The 20,343-nt window shown below is 36.6% G+C and overlaps 1 protein-coding gene across 6 annotated transcripts in view; it reads right to left on the bottom strand.

Annotated features, from left to right (window-relative positions):
* The window catches only part of LOC106079137 (relaxin receptor 1-like), a 327,070-nt gene that overhangs the window by 37,836 nt on the left and 268,891 nt on the right, over positions 1-20,343 (bottom strand). For 5 of the 6 annotated variants that reach the window (XM_056032402.1, XM_056032401.1, XM_056032400.1 and 2 more), the window contains 2 exons: positions 15,112-15,267; positions 4,125-4,208 (listed from right to left, as the gene is read on the bottom strand). In XM_056032402.1, the coding sequence (XP_055888377.1) occupies positions 4,125-4,208; positions 15,112-15,267 (240 nt within the window). Of the gene's footprint in view, positions 1-4,124; positions 4,209-4,663; positions 4,837-15,111; positions 15,268-20,343 lie in introns of those variants that run through there. The other variant, XM_056032405.1, reaches the window with a different exon arrangement.

Raw genomic sequence — 20,343 nt, 5'->3', positions numbered from 1 at the left:
AAGATCATTTCAAGATCCTCGGCAATCACGATCATTGATGGTGCAATATAGTTCAAGTCTGATCGTGATAGTAGCACCATCTTAGATTGTGACATCAACACCATTGATGATCGTGACACCTAGTAAGCAATACTATCAGCTTGTTTGCTGTGCGGTCTGGGAGAGGTAGGCAATAATATTGACGTCACAGACCTTTATAAAATTGTTGTCTAGACAAGAGGATAACGCAGCAGCTTTTCAAGCTACTACTGACACATTGGTCCAGGTGAATAGGAACATTTGTATGTGAGTGAATTCCTTTAGTCTAGAAACAAACTACAGTCATCACATGAGGTGACATTGTGTGCAGCTTTTAGTCTAGAAACAAACTACAGCCATCACATGAGGTGACATTGTAAGCAGCTTTTAGTCTAGAAACAAACAACAGCTATCACATGAGGTGACATTGTGTGCAGCTTTTAGTCTAGAAACAAACTACAGCCATCACATGAGGTGACATTGTAAGCAGCTTTTAGTCTAGAAACAAACTACAGTCATCACATGAGGTGACATTGTAAGCAGCTTTTAGTCTAGAAACAAACTACAGCCATCACATGAGGTGACATTGTGTGCAGCTTTTAGTCTAGAAACAAACTACAGTCATCACATGAGGTGACATTGTAAGCAGCTTTTAGTCTAGAAACAAACTACGGCCATCACATGAGGTGACATTGTAAGCAGCTTTTAGTCTAGAAACAAACTACAGCCATCACATGAGGTGACATTGTGTGCAGCTTTTAGTCTAGAAACAAACTACAGCCATCACATGAGGTGACATTGTGTGCAGCTTTTAGTCTAGAAACAAACAACAGCCATCACATGAGGTGACACTGTGTGCAGCTTTTAGTCTAGAAACAAACAACAGCCATCACATGAGGTGACACTGTGTGCAGCTTTTAGTCTAGAAACAAACAACAGCCATCACATGAGGTGACATTGTGTGCAGCTTTTAGTCTAGAAACAAACAACAGCTATCACATGAGGTGACATTGTGTGCAGCTTTTAGTCTTAGGGCAAACAGAAGTAGTGCTGCTATTAGAAACCATAAAGAAGTAGAGAGAACATTAGAGAGAGAACATTAGAGAGAGAACATTAGAGAGAGAACATCAGAGAGAGAGAACATTAGAGAGAACATTAGAGAGAGAACACAGGCTGTACACAAAAAATGATGACATCATCAAATGGCTAAGAAAAGATTATGGTGGGAACATAGACTTATATATTACATCTAGACTGGAAATCGGAAACAAATCATTATCCGCATTGATCGATTCACAGACCCATATATATAGATTTTTATGTACCTAACTCTTTTTCAAGCTCTAAGGGAAGTTGACCAAATCAATCTTTTCTGTCTTAGAAAAGTAATAATCTTTAGTTTTTAAAGTTTAGAAATAATGCAAAATCATTTCTCGGATTTTCTTTAGAATGGGCTATTAATCACAGAACTATTTATTCACGCAAATATATGAAACAAAATCATATTTTCTGTTAGTTTCCATTGAGATAATGTTTCAAAAACCCTAGATTGAAATAATTCATAACTATTGATTTTAATCATCTTATGTACATTTAAATAGATTGATTGCCTAGATCTTTCTAGATTATGTATCTAAAAATTGCTAATTAATAACTATGAGACGAGAGTACTCTTATAGATCTAGATATAAAGCTTAAATGATATGTTACTTAGGTTAGGGTTGAAAACAACAACTTTACTTCTTATAACTACTTTACAAAACAAAGCCATGTTTCAACTTTTAAAAACAATTTTCACATATTTTTTAGTATTAAGGGATCTCCATGTCCAGTCTAGATAAATATATATATATATAGGTCTATGGGTGGGAAATTATATTTTAAGTTATTCTCCAACTCAGCATTTCCTGATTCTTCAATATTTAAATCCAAAAATTTTATGATTCGCACTGCACGCGATCGTCGTACTCATTTCTTAACTTCAGTAAATACAGTTATCAATCTGATATATCTAGCCGGACTGATTGACCTAGCGGCTAGTCCATGTCACGTACTGAAGAATTATCAATCTGATATATCTAGCCGGACTGATTGACCTAGCGGCTAGTCTGTCACGTACTGAAGAATTATCAATCTGATATATCTAGCCGGACTGATTGACCTAGCGTCTAGTCCATGTCACGTACTGAAGAATTATCAATCTGATATATCTAGCCGGACTGATTGACCTATCGTCTAGTCTATGTCACGTACTGAAGAATTATCAATCTGATATATCTAGCCGGACTGATTGACCTATCGTCTAGTCTATGTCACGTACTGAAGAATTATCCAAGTCATTAATGCAAGAAATAACGATTTGCTCCTTTGAAATCTTCGTTAGAGATAGGGTTAGGGTTAGGGTTAAAGATACAAATGTTTCCTAGAACCTTGTTTATTTAATTGATTTTTCTAGCTACTTATTTGTTGTTTAAAGTATAGACAAATGGGTTGGCGCATCAGATGAATGATGTGATGCGTGATGCAGGCTTACATTGTGAGCCCAATTTGAAAACAAGAAAAATATACATACTAATTTAAAAATAAACACACACACACACACACAAAGTACATAGGAAGTGTAATGGTGTTAATTAGTTAGAATTAGTAATGTCATTACATTTGTACTAGATCTAGACTCTATACTCTAGACCAGATTTTTTATAAGATGTTTTTGTTTAGCGCTATTTCATACTTTTAGCTTTCTCGATACGGTTTGATCCTATTACTTGTCTGAACCAGTTAGGAAAATGAAATGGGGGGGAGGGGGAGGATATCTGAGTAAATTTTACTGTAATCGCTTTAAAAAAAAATGGAGCCACCTAAATTCGAACTCACGACTCAAGCCGACATACTAAGCACTCTGTTATTGAGGTGGTTATGAAAATAGAAGATTGTATCATTTTCTATTATTTAAAACTTACTTCAAGCGGCGACCACCACTTCAGCCAAGTAAGATTTCTTTCCCTTGTTCGAGATACCAAAAATAATTAATTACCAATAGTAACTAGTTGGTTAATTCTTTTTTTCGTTTATCTGATTTCAGGTAAAAGAAATAATTGTGTGAAATTTTAACTTGATTCAAGAATGGTTGTTGTAGAAATAGCGTGAACAAACTTTAAACCAGACAGACAGACAGACAGACAGAGTTACTATAAGTTTTGTAAACAAGCAAAATACAAAAAAAAAACATCCTTCATTTTCAAACAAAGCTTCTATTAAGAGTAGTTGTATCAATTAGTTTAAATTAGTCATGTATTTTTTTTAGAATAACCAATGTGCAAATGAAAATATTTTTATTACTAAGCTTGTCTTTTCGTCTTGTCTGTCTATCTGTTTGTCTGTCTATCTGTCTGTCTATCTGTTTGTCAGGCAAAAGTTTGTTATTTCTCCAACACACAATCTCGGATCAAACTGAAATGGTTTTATGGCATTTAGAGGTAAAAAGAATAACTCCTATCAATGAAATTAAAACAATGGTTCAGTGGTACCACGTTCTGCGGCCTTGGTTTGATTATGGCTTTCACATTTTCACAAGTATTCAAAACCCTTTCAGACCTTGCGACCTATGGGGCTAGAAGATGGTATGGGTTGCATGAGTCAGCCAGGAAAACTAATGACTTGCCAAAGTTAAGTAATTGATAGACACGTATGACTAGATTGACTTAGGAACACGTGTAGGACGTTATCATCATCGTTTTCACAGTCACGTCTGTAGTTTACAAGATAAGAAGATGACAGTTAAATCCCTTTTTAACAGGTATGTTTAAAATATACTAATACATACTATGCTCAGAGGCTGCCTTTAGGAACGGCGAACAGGGGGGACCGGTCTAAGATCCCTCGCCTGAAAGGCCTAGCAATAGGAAACACTTGTTTGAAGCCATCCTGCAAATATGCCAGGCCCTTGCCACCTATTCTAAACATAGACTTGTTACTCATTAGTGTTGAAGCCTTCAATCATTTATACCTATGGCTGTATATTAAACATAGTAGAAGACATTGTGTATGACACTCGCTCAGAATACTGCCAAGGACGCCTCTGCAACGCCATTATTACTACTTACCACATTGGTCAGATTGTGGACGTTTGCCTTTTTCCTGTTTCTCTGGGAAAATTTTATCATAGATGTTGATCAGATTTTTGTCACCTGGAAACATGAAAAAAAATGTATAAATAATAAGACCGAAGTAATAAATTATTAAAATATTCCACACGGGGATTCATCAGAGTGATAACGTAAGCGTGAGAAAAAGAGAGAGAGAGAGAATGAGCGAGAGAGAGACAGTGAGATAAAAAAAAAGAAGAGAGATAAAGAGATGGAGAGAATATGTGAGAGTAAGTTTAAAAAAAATGAGATTATGAGAAAGAGAGAGATTGAGAGATTTTCAAGATTAAGAAAGAGAATGAAAGAAACAGAGTAAGAAAACGTTAGAAAGATTTAGAGAAGAAGAGAATAAGAGGAAGAATCAAATGAACAGAGAAATAAAATAGAAAGAAACTGTAGAAGAGAAGACATAAAGAAGTAAAAATGTGTCAAAAAGACAGATCAGAGGAAAACATGAAATCCGGGCAGGTATTTTAAATTAATTAGAATCTTCATACACGCTAATACGGCAATTCTCATCCTGTGGGTCGCGACCACCTTGGGATCAAATAACAAAATGCCAGAAGTCGTCTAAGATCATCGGAAATACGTCTTCCAAACTGTACAATGTCTGAATAGATCCGAGACTTCCAAACTGTACAATGTCTGAATAGATCCGAGACTTCCAAACTGTACAATGTCTGAATAGATCCGAGACTTCCAAACTGTACAATGTCTGAATAGATCCGAGACTTCCAAACTGTACAATGTCTGAATTGATCCGAGGCTTCCAAACTGTACAATGTCTGAATAGATCCGAGACTTCCAAACTGTACAATGTCTGAATAGATCCGAGGCTTCCAAACTGTACAATGTCTGAATAGATCCGAGACTTCCAAACTGTACAATGTCTGAATAGATCCGAGACTTCCAAACTGTAGAATGTCTGAATAGATCCGAGACTTCCAAACTGTAGAATGTCTGAATAGATCCGAGACTTCCAAACTGTACAATGTCTGAACAGATCCGAGACTTCCAAACTGTACAATGTCTGAATAGATCCGAGACTTCCAAACTGTACAATGTCTGAATAGATCCGAGACTTCCAAACTGTACAATGTCTGAATAGATCCGAGACTTCCAAACTGTACAATGTCTGAATTGATCCGAGGCTTCCAAACTGTACAATGTCTGAATAGATCCGAGACTTCCAAACTGTACAATGTCTGAATAGATCCGAGGCTTCCAAACTGTACAATGTCTGAATAGATCCGAGACTTCCAAACTGTACAATGTCTGAATAGATCCGAGACTTCCAAACTGTAGAATGTCTGAATAGATCCGAGACTTCCAAACTGTAGAATGTCTGAATAGATCCGAGACTTCCAAACTGTACAATGTCTGAACAGATCCGAGACTTCCAAACTGTACAATGTCTGAATAGATCCGAGACTTCCAAACTGTAGAATGTCTGAATAGATCCGAGACTTCCAAACTGTACAATGTCTGAATAGATCCGAGACTTCCAAATGAAGCTTCAACAAAAATTGAACATATAATAAAACGTACTTTACTGGCTTTCTATGAAGAAAATGACATTAAACTTGACAAAACGGTTTTAATTACTTTACAAGAACATTCGCGCATACTGGCGGACTTCATTTTTAGATACTTCAAAAATCTATCAAACATCCCGTTTGCACTTGTTATGATGTGTCCATTCACACGTGATACAAATCACGTGATAATGAAACCTTTACAAAGAGCGTCTGCTAAAAAAGATGTGATACACGTGGCTACAAATATTTTTTTTTTAAATATATGTCTCTAACTGTTCATAAGTCACGTCTGGGACACGGACTTAAGTAATGAGATCGGCACGGTGTAAACAGGGGACGTAACTGGATTTAAGTGCGAATAGTTCTGTTTGTTGAGAAAGATAACATCATCCATCTGTCGGACTACATTATCTACAAGCAAGTTCGACGACTGTAACTTGCTGCCTACACAGTAATAATCCCCCGCCTTTATAAAGGGGAGACGAATTTCGAAATACCAGTGTCTTCCCAAACCTGTTCAATATAACTCGGTTCTTCTCTCTCTTAAATTAAAAAAAAAAAAAGTTTTCCTTCAGTTCGTCGTTAATTGATGGGAAGACAAGACTTCCTGAACATCAAAGGCAGACTAATGAAGTTGATATACAGACTTTCTTGTTTTTTTAACCTTCAGTGCAAGATCGTTAAATAATCAATGAATACTCGCAACACATTCTGGTAAGGACAACAGCAGAGAGTGGTGCAAGTTCTTTCAAGCGAACTGTCACAGTAACCCCACGACGCATCATCGATGATGATGTTGATGATGATGATACACTAGGCACTCAGTTGATAAAGTATAATTTATGTGGAGCATGTAATAATCACTATGATAGACAAGTTCTATTCATTTATTTAGTTGACCAACAAAGTTGATAAAAACAACTTTAATGTTATAAAGGCTCAATTGGATTTCAGAGAGACGAGGACATGGTGATGGATGGCGAAATTCTACAAAGTTACAAAAAGTCGCAAAGTACTTAATAGTAACGAGTGGAGTCGAAAGTACCGCAATCTTAGATAGTTCCCTGGACTTAGATAGTTCCCTGAACTTAGATAGTTCCCTGGACACAGCACAGATGCTGTAATTCACGCTGAGGCTACTTTAAAATTCCCAGTTTGTGTCGGTGTTAAAAAAGGAGGTAAGGACAAGAGGTTTGACATAAACCAGTGTCGTGTCTTTCATCGGCTACCAACAACCACGTAAGTTGTACTGGTAGATAAAGACAAGCGTAAGACACAGCATCTAAATGGCTAACCTAGTGAAAAAAATCTACTTTTGACAAAGCTTATATCAACTCACACTGTCTTTCTAATAAAAGAAATGTACTTGTTATTTCTCTCACACCCAATCTTGGATCAAACTGAAATTTTGCACAATTATTAATTTTACCTGACAAAACAAGAATCAATAAAAAAAACAAAGACAGTTTGTGTGGAAACACAAACTCAAAATCGGCTCCCGAAACGGTCCACCTTAAAGTCTTCACCAGGATTCGAACACGGGACTTCCGGTTCCAAGTGCGTTACCCCTCAGCCAAAGCATTTCCATATATTCATTTAGCGTATTTATATTTTTTAAAAACTAATTATTAACCTTATCCATACATTCAAAATTATTATCATGCTACATGTATAAAGAGAAACTAAAAAAGATTTATTCTTCTTACGAAATTGGATAAATTGGCAATACGAAAAACAAAATATTCTTGACCTACTTTAGCACTTTAGGTAGTGAGCTAGCTACAGAGTACAGATGCATACAAGCAAGACTTTCCCCTCGCAAATAAAAATTAATATCTCCATCGGCATTTGTCATACAAACTAGACATAGATCTAGCTAGATCTAGACCTAGTTTTAGATCTAAATCTAGATTCAAGATCTAAGTCTTGGTCTAGAACTAGATCTAAGTCTAGATCCAGAGTTAGATCTAAGTCTATATATCTAGATCTAAGTCTTGTATGAATTTACACGTTTAATCTTATAATTACTAGACTTAGGCCAATGTTATTATCATGAATAGTAGGCCTTTTGTTACCGGGTAAAGGTGTACTATGCTGTTCGTATCCGATTCATTTCTTAATGTCATACTACTGTTTACATAATAAATAAATCTGCACCCCTAAACTGTCAGAAGAAGAGTAATTGCCTTAATAATTAAAATTTTGTTCAAATTAATAATACATTTATAATTATATATATATATATATATATATATATATATATATATATATATATATATATATATATATATATATATATAATATATATATAGCTCTAGGCTCCATTTAGTCTTTTTAGACTGAAGTGTAGGCCCCTTTAATGAGGATTTGTAAAAACTACGCGCTATAAATGTAGCTCATTTTTTTTTAAACTTTCAACTAAAACGAAGTTGGTATTAAAATATATTATTTAAAACAACATTTGAATCAGTATTCTATTCCATGTGTTACTTAACCCTTAAAGTGCTGATTTGTTTTAAAATAATACATACAAAACGGAATTACAATTCTGACGTTTAGAGGCTAAACTACCACACGCGTTTTAGGGGTTAATAAATGGAAAATCTATTTTATAATGATCCATTGATACTTTTTCCATTGTGACCTTATATGTAATTTTTTTGTATCAATGCACGAATCTATGAATGAAGCTTGATTTATTAATGAAGAAGTCTGTGACCTTTTTAAAAGACTTACCTCCCCTGAAGTTTTTCATTGAAAAGTGGTGTATTGTTTTGAAAAATCTGATTCCATATATAATTTAAAAAATTAGAAAAGAAAAAAAAAGAGCCGTTGCATCAGAACTTTGAATGGTCTAAAATATCATGATGTCCGATTTTCATTTTTCTCTTCTAGTTTCTGATATTTAAACGGGACGGACGGACAGACGGACAGACAGGCCACAAAGGCCACACAAAACTAATAGCGTTTGGGGTGATACTATTTGAAATCTCACACATTTATATTTGTTTGTCGAAGTCTTGATCTATTACCAATTTGATTGCAAGGTGGGTAACAAACTGGTACAGCTACGCTTTATATAGTCATACAAATTCTCTTTTTTTAAAGTATTTTAAAATATTTTTCTTGTTTCACAATTAGTTTAGAGTTTAGTTTAGATTAAGTTTGAGTAAAGTTGTCATGTAGTAGGGGTGTCAAGGTTGTCCAAACACACCAGGGTCTTCTTTATCTTCAGAAACTACTCTAGAGCTTAAAATAGTTCAGGGAAGATAGTGGGGGATGGGATAACCTACGCAATTACACTTTATTAAGACTATTAAATGGAAATTGTAAGGTTTTCAATGTGTAAGAAATATGAACTTAAGATTTTACGCTTCATTTTTAAATCTACTTCTTTGGATTTTGTTTTCAATTAAATTATATTGTACATTGTCAACTAAAATTATTGTGTGTGTTTATTTGTTTGTAAGATTTTAATTTGAATAATTAAAATATTTAATTCTTTTTAAAAGAATATATGTCGGCATGCCATTGAAAAACAACTTTTTGTGAAGGACAATCAAATTTTAGAATTGAGTTCCTCATAGTATCCATCATAGAGTAACTAGCGTCTCAAGACTCTCAACACTATTGTAATCTTCTATTAAAAAGAGATTAAAAAGTAAAATAAAATGATGTCAATTGTATCGTGACAAACATATTTTTAATATTTTCAGTTCCTATATAAAAATGTTTTTCCTCATGCCAGAGACTCATAAAGCTGGCCTCACGTTGGATTAGCAAGACACTTTTATAGCGTCTGTTTTATCCAAAGTTTTATCACGATGTTACTGTTTGGCCTTGACCTTCTCCTAGCTCTTCGCTGGGTCGTGCGGACGATTTATTCAGCTTGTCTATTTGGAAATGGTAATTGAATTTCCTTTTCATTGATATTACTATCAATTGCGGGCCTGGTGCGCATCGACTTGATGAATGGTCCAAACAGGGGTATTAGCCGGAACAAAAATAGATCCAACTTTGATATCACTTGAACGGAATATGGAAGAGATACAGTTCATTGACGTCTGTTTCATGTCTAGGAACTATCGCGTTAATCTCTAGTTTTGTTAAGAAATAGTTGACAAAGTAGACTTATCAGGGGAAACAACTGATGCGCTCGGATAAAATGTGAAAACAATAAAAAGAGTCGATGTGAAAAACAAAATAAAAATTTCTAAACGCTTTCTGACATTTTAAGCAATGAAGGAACACAAGAACAAGGTGACAGGAAACCATGAGAAAACAAGGTGACAGGAAACCATGAGAAAACAAGGTGACAGGAAACCATGAGAAAACAAGGTGACAGGAAACCATGAGAAAAAAGGGTGACAATAAAACCATGAGAAAACAAGGTGACAGGAAACCATGAGAAAACAAGGTGACATTAAACCATGAGAAAACAAGGTGACAATGAAACCATGAGAAAACAAGGTGACAGAAAACCATGAGAAAACAAGGTGACAGTAAACCATGAGAAAACAAGGTGACAATGAAACCATGAGAAAACAAGGTGACAGGAAACCATGAGAAAACAAGGTGACAGTAAACCATGAGAAAACAAGGTGACAATGAAACCATGAGAAAACAAGGTGACAGGAAACCATGAGAAAACATGAGAAAACAACGTGACAGTAAACCATGAGAAAACAAGGTGACAATGAAACCATGAGAAAACAAGGTGACAGGAAACCATGAGAAAACAAGGTGACAGGAAACCATGAGAAAACAAGGTGACAGAAAACCATGAGAAAACAACGTGACAGTAAACCATGAGAAAACAAGGTGACAATGAAACCATGAGAAAACAAGGTGACAGGAAACCATGAAAAAACAAGGTGACAATGAAACCATGAGAAAACAAGGTAACACGAAATCTGACAATATCGTTCTGTTTTTGGTCCACTCGTGAGTACCTTTACCTACAGAGGTAGCCTACGAAGTAGTGTGTCCACTTGTGTCCACTTATTTCCCTCTCTGGACACCAAAAAATGTATTCTTAGGTTCCAAAACTTTCATTTCTCTGCTTAACAACATCTGTTTGTGTATTTAACCTTCACCTTTACCTGTCATTAAGTATGTTGACCATTGGGGCACCACACGTGATCTGTGTACCATCTCTCTCCATTCCACTCGTTACGTTGTCAGGATCAGTCTCTTATTGACAGCACTTTCATTTCATGATATTTTTTTCCCATCACTTCTCTTATCTGCCTCTCTTAAACTAAATACGAAACTTTGTCTTCTGCTGTGGCTAAACACTTAACCAAAAGTATGGAGACTATAAAATATATTAGGATTGACGTTAGTAGCTGATTCGGCATGGATTTAAATGCTTTGGGTTTACAACCTGTTTTTCTTCTGCCTGTCCATTGAACACCAATGTCGACCGCAGCGTTTTAAAGATGTGTAATACATTCACCGCCCTCTCGTTTCTGTGATTCTTTTGGAATGTTTTCTGGTAGTCATTGAGTTTTATGCTCTAGCAAATGGAATGTCACGTTGATAAGAACTGTTTGGAAAGAGCGCACTATAAGAGTTAAAGCTCTTCTGTCTTGAAGCTCACTCATTAAGAGTTTGTGTTTCGTTACCAACGATCTTGAGGTTATTGTAGAAATAGTGCATTTGAAATAACAAAGGGCAAAAATAAAATCGAGTAGTGTACTTTGAGCAATTTACGCATTTTCTAGTATAAACAAGAAAATATTTGTGAATTATTTACAAAAACTTCATTCGAAGTCTGTGCCTTGTTAATTGTCTTCTTTTTTCTATACCTCCTTTCTCTCCCTCTTTCTTTCTTTCTCTCTCCCTCAGTTTCTGTTACAGACATAGCATATGGCAAGGATTAAATCTTATCAATTCACTTATACACTTATTCTGTAAATATATTTTACCCTTATCTCTCTCTCTCTCTCTGACAAACAAGCCAACATAATCAATAAATAAGCAAATTAATTTGTATAATGTCACGTTGATTAAAAGAAATCACTGTAGCTGTTCGAATCCCTTTAAGAATTGTGACTCTTAGTCCCCAAGGTTGACTAGGGATTAGGACCTAGGAGCTAATGAAATGTAAATAAAGGTAAATAGGAGTGTCAATGAAATTAATAATAAGTAACCGAATAGTTGAGACTATCACCTACTAACAGAATAGGTACAGACCGTTAGGTTAACGAAAACACTAACACTGTTAGTAATAATTGGAAGAACGAAGAGGAAGAAGAACAACTTCAATATTTGATCAAAGTCACTTTTTCATATATTCTATCTTTAATGGAAAGCTAAGATAAGATAATTTTATTGGTCAAAACAAATGTAAATCCAGTTTCACTGCAGTTGTCCACCTCAGCAGTACTACATTAAAAGTTCCCCTTTCAGACCATGCGATCAATAGAGTAGATGATGTAAAGGTCATCTGTTTCTGTGACCCAGGGTTAACGAGGGTGTCACGTGGTCAGCACAACGACAACCATCTTTTCCCCAATCAATGTCAGGCACCCATTGGAGCTGGGTGGACTCAGAGGCGCCAAAGGATCCCGAAATTAAAAATCCCAGTCTTCACCTGGGTTTGAAACAAGCACCCCGGTTCGCAATCCAAGCGCTTTACCGCTCAGCCACCTCGCCTCCGATTGCTACATTACTACTAATAATGACTACTATAATGATACCATACAGATGTGAGGAAAAACAATTTTGAAATAGCTCAATACACGAATGAATCTCTATACACCCTGTATTTAATATCTCTATATAGAATCTATAAATGTTTTTACAACATGGCAAAGGAAACAACAAAATGGAACATTTATGTTTCCATTTCTGTTATAACACCAAGCCCCTTATCCCCATCTTCACAAGTCTTGTACCCGCCCCCCCCCCCTTTTCAGTTTCAGGAGGCTGGAACAGATTTGAAGGCGGCAGATGAGATCAAGTACACTTCACAATATTGTTGTTTTGTTCTCAGCTGATAAGAAAACTTTGAATGCAAAGCTGCGAATGAAATTAAAGCAAAGAACAGAAACATCCGTTGCAAATCATAAATTTGTTATAAACATAACATTTTGTTATTGTTTACTGACAGCGAATGTTTCCACTAGATTATGGAAAAAGACATTTATTACTTCTTAGATTCAGGCGTTGAACATTTCAACAGAGTGGCTGAATTGAAATGCGTTTGTATTTGAACTGTAGGCTATGAATGTCTAGGCTATAATCTAGATCACTGATGCACAAAATATGACCCGCGGGCCACATCCTGCCCGTGATGCAAGTCTATCCGGCCCGTCAGAACTTGTGCCCACATACAATAAATTGGAATGTGTAATATAGATCTATAAGATAAAAAAAAACGACCCGTGTTCTTGACATTTTTAGTTGACTTCTTTGGTAACAAGGTGAGTGGCTGTTCAACATTTCAGTGTGGATGGAATGGGTATGCTGAGCAAACACAAATTTGGCATTTGAGTGGACACAATAAAAAGAAAAGTGGCCAGATTTCTACTTTTGTACACTATACTGAAAGTATTTCTATTTTAATGGAATATTTACATTGCCGCCTGTCATTCAGAAGTTGGTTTCGATAAAACAACTTGGAACATACAATTAGTTTCGCAATGATGAGCCCCGTGACAAGAGTGTGGGGAATGTATTTGGCCCGCGATTGTTTTCTCAATAGATGTAACCAATATAAATGGTGCTGTATATAAGTGCTGTGCTTTATACTGTATAGTTATGTATTCTAGGACACTCTCAACTTCACATCACGGCTACCGGGCGTCAAGATGTCTATGTCTTGGGTCGATCGAAAAATCGGGACGTTAATGAAAAGATATTTTTTTTTTGGTAACAAGAAAAAAGATTATAAAAGGTCAAGAATAACACAATAGTCTAGAAAAGTTATTTTAAAACTATGAAACTTTAGTGTCTTATTCGTTTCATTGGTCTTTTTTTCAGCGCAAAATCTGGTATCTATGAAATAAATCACACATTTTGTTGCTTAATCACTCAGCCCATTATGTGTATTTCTGGCTTTGCGACGAAGTGTTATCAGTTGACAATTTATGTTCTCAATGAGATGTGTGTACAGAAACAACTCACAGAGGGAATTTATGACCATCACAAACAATCTTCTGAGTATCAGATCTGAGACTGTAACACAATTAGACTAATATAACCTGGACAAGTGTCATTGGTCCTTAACCACTCTGATTGTAAGATCTATATTTTCAGGTCTGGCTGATCAATGATCAGGTCACACAATTAACTACAGGGATACTCATTAAACTACAAAGTGTTTATGGAAAACAACACTTCAAGATAAAGTTAGCACTTGTGTGTGTGTGTGTGTCGGTGTGTGTGTGTGTGTTCTTGGAACTATGGCTGACAAAGGAATATTGACTTAATTACAGGGAACACCCCTGATCCCTGTCAGAGAGAGAGAGAGAGAAGAGAGAGAGAGAGCTTTCTTGTTTTCTGCTGGTAGGGTTAAAATAACTCTTTAGCCTTAATCTAAAGGGACTGAATTGAGCTCCACATTGTTGCCCCCTGTACTGGGAGAGCCCACTTACAGCAATGACGTTCATAAACATTGCAAGTGTAAGTTTAGGTTTAGTTTTTTTTTTCAGTCCGAGAGGTAGAAACTCACAAATAGTATTCATTGACACACAGACATCTACAACACACAGATGCGTACTAACGCAGACACACGCGCACGCACAAACACACATTATAAAAGAAAAGTTCCCATTTCATACCGTGTGGTCTATAGGGAAGATGATGTAAAGGTCATCTGCTTCTGTAGCCTACGATCAGGGCGGGGCCCTATGTGAAACGAATTGCGCGGGGTCCAGTCTAGGTATGGATATGGATAATAATATTTTATAGTAGAAAATAAATTCAAAATCTAGATCAAATTAATATTGACAGCCTTGCGTGTAGCCAAGTCAAACAGTATATCATCTAATTCTGTTTCCTACATAGATCACGCATAATAGCAAGAATTGCCAAATTGTTCGTGAATTGTTATAATGATTTAATTTAATGATTTACACCAAGAGTTAGCCCGGGGCCAACGAAAGTGCGGGGCCCACTGCGGCCGCATAGGTTGCAGTGGTCTAAGACCAGCCCTGCCTACGATCAAATAGGGTGTCATGTGGCCAGCACAAAGACCAACCGCCTTTACTTTTTCCTAACCAATGTCAGGTAGCCATCAGAGATGGGTGGACTCAGAAGTGCCCAAAGATCCCGAGATTAAAAATCCCAGTCTTCACCAGTATTCCAACCCGCGACACCCGATTCGGAAGCCAAGCGTTTTACCACTCAGCCACCGCGACTCCTACAAACACACACATGATGATGAATGGTTAACTTACAGCTTGAAGCCTCGTCTGAGCCGTCCTTGCAGTGTTTGACCTTGTCACAGAACAAGGTAAAGTTAATGCAAGTGCCGTCAGAGGCACACGGGTAGGTGTCCGGTGGACATTTGGTCTTGAAAACTGTGCTGTTGACCACTTTGGACGACGTGGACACTGTGGATAGTAAAGATATGTATTAAATGTGGATACTGCTAATGACATAAATATATTTAGTACAATAGCATACTCTGGATAAGATCAAGTCAATGAGATGCTGTGGATGCTGTAAATATGGTTTGAACAAAGGCAATGTTCCTGTATCTATTCAAGTGGCTAGGCGACGTTATGGCGCAGCTGTTTGGGCCAGAAAGATTCTGATGATAATTGATAAAGTACAAATCTTTTTATAATAAATATTGATTTCATAAATCCATATTGTCAAGTACGGATGCTGCCTGGTCGTGAGGTAAGAGCTTGGGACATGTCTCGCTGATCACGGGTTCGAATCTTGCGGGCCGAACTCTCCGCCACACAAACGCTATAGTGTTATCTTATCTTCTTATCTTATATAATACAGACGTTACTTCAAAAAAGAAGATGATTACGTCCTACGCGTCATGCATTTAGTCATGCATATTAACCAATGACTTAAATTCAGCCAAGTCACTGGTTTTCCTGGCTAGCTAAGGCAACCCATTCCATGCTCTAATAGCAGTAGGGAAAAAGGAGCATTTGTACAAATTTGTCCTAGCATATGGGACGAGGAATGTGCCTTTATCTTTGTGTCTTTCAGAGTATTTTATTAAATTTTGTTTTTGTATTTGAAGATTATGGTTCAGTGTTTTATGTATGATTGCTACTTTACTTTTGAGCCTTCTGTCCTGAAGGCTTTTTAAATTTAGTGATTTTACTAAAGGTGTTACTCTAGTCAAATGTGAATATTCGTTTGTTATGAATCTCACTGCTCTATTTTGTGTCTTTTCCAGTTTCTAAATGTTTTCTTGAGTTGAGGGGTCCAAACGGAGGATGAATATTCTATTATTGACCTAACCAAGGTTAAATAACATTTTAGTTTTATGTTCTTATTTGATTTATAGAAATTTCTTTTAATAAATCCTAATGCTTTGTTTGATTTTTTTGTAGTTTCATCAATATGTGGATTCCATGACAGTTTTTCATTCATTATAACACCTAGGTATTTTGCGTTTTTAGTCTGTGTTACTGGTTTGCCATGAATAAGATAAGTGGAATTAATTTGTTTTAGTTTTTTTGTTACTTTTTGTTATTGATACAAAAATACTTACACAACAAACATAAATCACAAATCTACTAGACAAAAATAACTATAGTTCTTTACACAAATATGTTTGAACACAAACACACAAACCAAACAAAGATATGTATCTTTTTCTTTTTAAGGACATAATAAAAATAACCATATTAAACGAGATGAAAACATTTCGCGTTAAAACGGCTGCACCAAAACGTCCTGTTTCGATACAAGTAAAGTCAGTCAGACCTTACTATTTATAGGTCAGCATATATCTCTATGGCTGACAGTTAACACAGGTGTCATGCGGCCAGCACAACGATAAACTAATTTCAGGTACTCAAAAGAGGACGATTCCCAGGCCCTAATCTTCAAGCTTAAATCTTGTCTTCTCAGGATTTCATTTCGAGATCCCTCGTTTCTGAACATAAGCGCGTTCCACTTAGCCACCATCACTTCAACACACACACACATACACATACAATAATAAATAAATAATGCAAGCTGTTGATGAAGATGTCGCTGTTGATGAAGATGTCGCTGTTGATGAAGATGTCGCTGTTGATGAAGATGTCGCTGTTGATGAAGATGTCGCTGCTGCTGAATTACTGAGTCTCGTAATGGCGCTGGATACATCAAATACGAATTCAATTAAAACATTTCTTGCTAATAAAACTGAAATACAAACTTGAGATAAGTTTTCCTATTACAGTCTCAGGAAATCTGGTCTTATAATTCACGGGCGTACATTTGATGGGTGGCATTATGGTGATAAGATAAAGAATGTGTAACAGGGAACATGATGATAGAAGATCTATCCAACAACAGGAACACAATCACAGGACAGACCAGTTCAACTGTATCACTTTTAGTTATAATACACATTGAGTAGCTGAGGTACTTTCTTTTAAGATCATGTTTAGATCTATAGACTATAGATACATTCACTTTGTGGACATACGTACGGCACAAGGTGAAGATGTGAAGTAAACAGCAATGGATTTCCGGTAGTGCTAGAAATGGCCAAGAAAGTTAAAAATAGAGTTCTGGGTTCTTCATGTATTTTGGAGATGCTAATTTTGGAGAGGATAAGGATGCGGGGTGTGAGTGGGGGGAATCCTCCAGTTAATTAAGTGCCAAGCTGTATTTTCAAGAGTTTTGTAAATTTAAAAAAAAATATATTGTGTGTTTAAAGTGTATGTTCTAAACATGAATGATATCTACTCGAGGAATTAAACTGTTTATACGGAGTAATTATCTTGTATTATCACATAAACAATTATCTCCGGAATACTTTGGGCATTAGGTTATCAGACACAGTTAAGGAAAATACCGAGACATATTAACCATCCGAATCCATTGTTGCAAGCTGTAAGTAATGTGTTAATATAAGTATAACAACATCAGTTAACACTGGTCGGTGTATGACCTTAACCAACTGCAAGTACTGAAGTCCTAGTTCAGGCTGCCTCGTTCACACATCCGTCTGTCTTGGTTCCCTTTTAAAAGTCGATACTTTATCTTCAGTCAAATTTAATAACAGTCATTTTTAGAGGGGGATAACTACAGTTAGTGTTTCCTTCACAGGCGACATTTTGTAATGAAATGTTTCACTAAGCACCAGCAGCCACGGACACAACTTTTGTTCTTTCTAAAGTTACTTTGCTCTATAGTGTCATACATACACGCAAACACATGCACACACAAACACACACACATTCAAGAGTGGACAAAGAGATGGAGAGAAAAAGTCCAACAGAAACCATGGTTAACATTTAAACGTCACTGTCTCATTGCCAGGAAACTAAAATGTCCTTGATTCAACTGTCATAAAGATCCCCGCCTCCCCCCCCCCCAACCATCCCTCAAAAATAATCTTTTTTAAAAAATGAATAAAGGGGAATATTTAAAAAAAATACTTAAACAAAAACATAGCCAGTGGCGTAGCTAGGTTGGGGAGAGGAGGGGGAGAAATTGAAAATCCCCCCGGGCTCCCACTTGGAGGGGGGGCCCAAATGAGTGTTTTTATTACATAAAAAATTTAATATTACGCAAAATTTAAGGGCCCCCAAAGAGGTCAAGTCCCCCGGGGACCAAACGATGGAAAATTCCCAGCTACGCCCCTGATTGTAGCATAACCGTAAATTCAAAAATAGAAAAAAATATAAAAATACTTAAAAACAACACCATAGAAAGAACCGTACTTCTAATGCGATGTCTCTAATTTTTACAGAATTTATCTCATTTTGCTATATAATTATACAAAATTAATTAATTACCGCTACTTAACTAACTGACCTGAGGTCCTGGGTTCCAGTCCCGGTGAAGACTGAAATTTTAAATTTCGGTATTTTTAAGTCACATATGAGTTCACCCAACTGTAATGGGTAGCCGACTTTAGTTGAGGAAAGCAAAGGTGGTGGGTCGTTGTGCTGGTCACATGACACAAGGCGGGGGGGGGTCGTTGTGCTGGTCACATGACACAAGCGGGGGGTCGTTGTGCTGGTCACATGACACAGGCGGGGGGTCGTTGTGCTGGTCACATGACACAAGGCGGGGGGTCGTTGTGCTGGTCACATGACACCTTGGCGCGTTTACCGAAGGCCGAAATAAATATATATCAGCCCTATAGATTGCACGGTCTGAAAGCTTAAAACTTTTTAAACTTTTAATCAACCAACTAACTGGTTAATGTTTTATAGGTTTACATTAAGTCTTCCATAACGAATAATTTAGAAGTTTCAACTTGATCCGATAATGCCAAGTGTTAACGTGTACAGACAGACAGAGTGAGTTGATATAAACATTGTAATAAAATTTCACTCTGAGTCTTTTCTGAGCACCCCACACACTTTTTCTTTTTCTTTTAACTATTTATTTTGTATGCAACCACACTACCTTCAAGATCGTCACTGACCTTAACAATATGAAGTTCATATGTCAAGGATAAGATCATCTCATTTCGTTTAGAGATTATCGCATGAAAAAATTCGATTCCAAGTAAATTGGAGTATCAAGAGGCTAGAGGAGACACACAGGTGCTTTCAACTGCGTATTAAGATGGTCACGTTGTCTAGGATAGCAAGTATATGTAGGCCTTGAACTTCGTGTTGTAGGTTGATGGCCTGTCAATGTATCAGATGTTAAAATTAAATCATTATAACGGAGTTAAAACAAACCCAGAGATTGCTCCTGTCAGAGTGTCTTGAGCCGTGCTGTAAGCATTTTCTTGCGTTCTAAATATTCTAAATATATCTTTCTGCCGACGTTTTCACATAATAAGACCAAAGAGTTTATGACAAAAGAAAGTTGTATTAAAAAAAGGTTAAGACGGGTCATTAGCGTGTCAAATTAAGTCTAAGAAAGAAGGCAGCAAAGGTCAATAGTATTTTAGGGAATTATAGCGCACGTTCGTCTACACCCATGATCCATCCAGGTGGGGCTACAGCTCATAGAGGACCCTGTCATACTTTAGCACATCTCTCCATTCTGGTCTATCCTGTACTTTACGTCTCCATGCCCGGACATTGTAGATCTGCCTCTACGTCATCAAGCCACTGTACTCTTGGTCTGCCATTGGGGCGCCAGCCTTTTGGTTTTTGCCGGTGAATAAACTTAGCTCATTTGTTCTCTGACATTCTTTCAGCGTGACCTGCCCAAAGCAACCTGTTCCCTTCCCACGTAGTCTACAACGGGAGTAATTGTCTTATGTTCATCGTTTAGTTCCACATGTATCGCTTGAAAAGGATGCAGCTTATAGCAAAGAAGCTAATGGACCTCTGACCTCAGGTATTCTTCGTTACACCAAATACTTTAGTTTGCACATAATGGGGAATAACATATTGCGATTCACCGAAAAAATATTTATGTAGAGATCTTCAAAAGCTCTATTTTATAAGGGCAGATTTGTAAAACGGAGCAACCATCCTGCACATACATGATTTTACTATTGGTTTATTAGGTCAAAGGGCATTCACCTG

The sequence above is a fragment of the Biomphalaria glabrata genome, chromosome 6, assembly GCF_947242115.1.
Source record: "Biomphalaria glabrata chromosome 6, xgBioGlab47.1, whole genome shotgun sequence".
Lineage (NCBI taxonomy): Eukaryota > Metazoa > Mollusca > Gastropoda > Planorbidae > Biomphalaria > Biomphalaria glabrata.
Note: the sequence above shows the minus strand (reverse complement) of the source record. Positions and strands in the feature narration are given on the sequence as shown.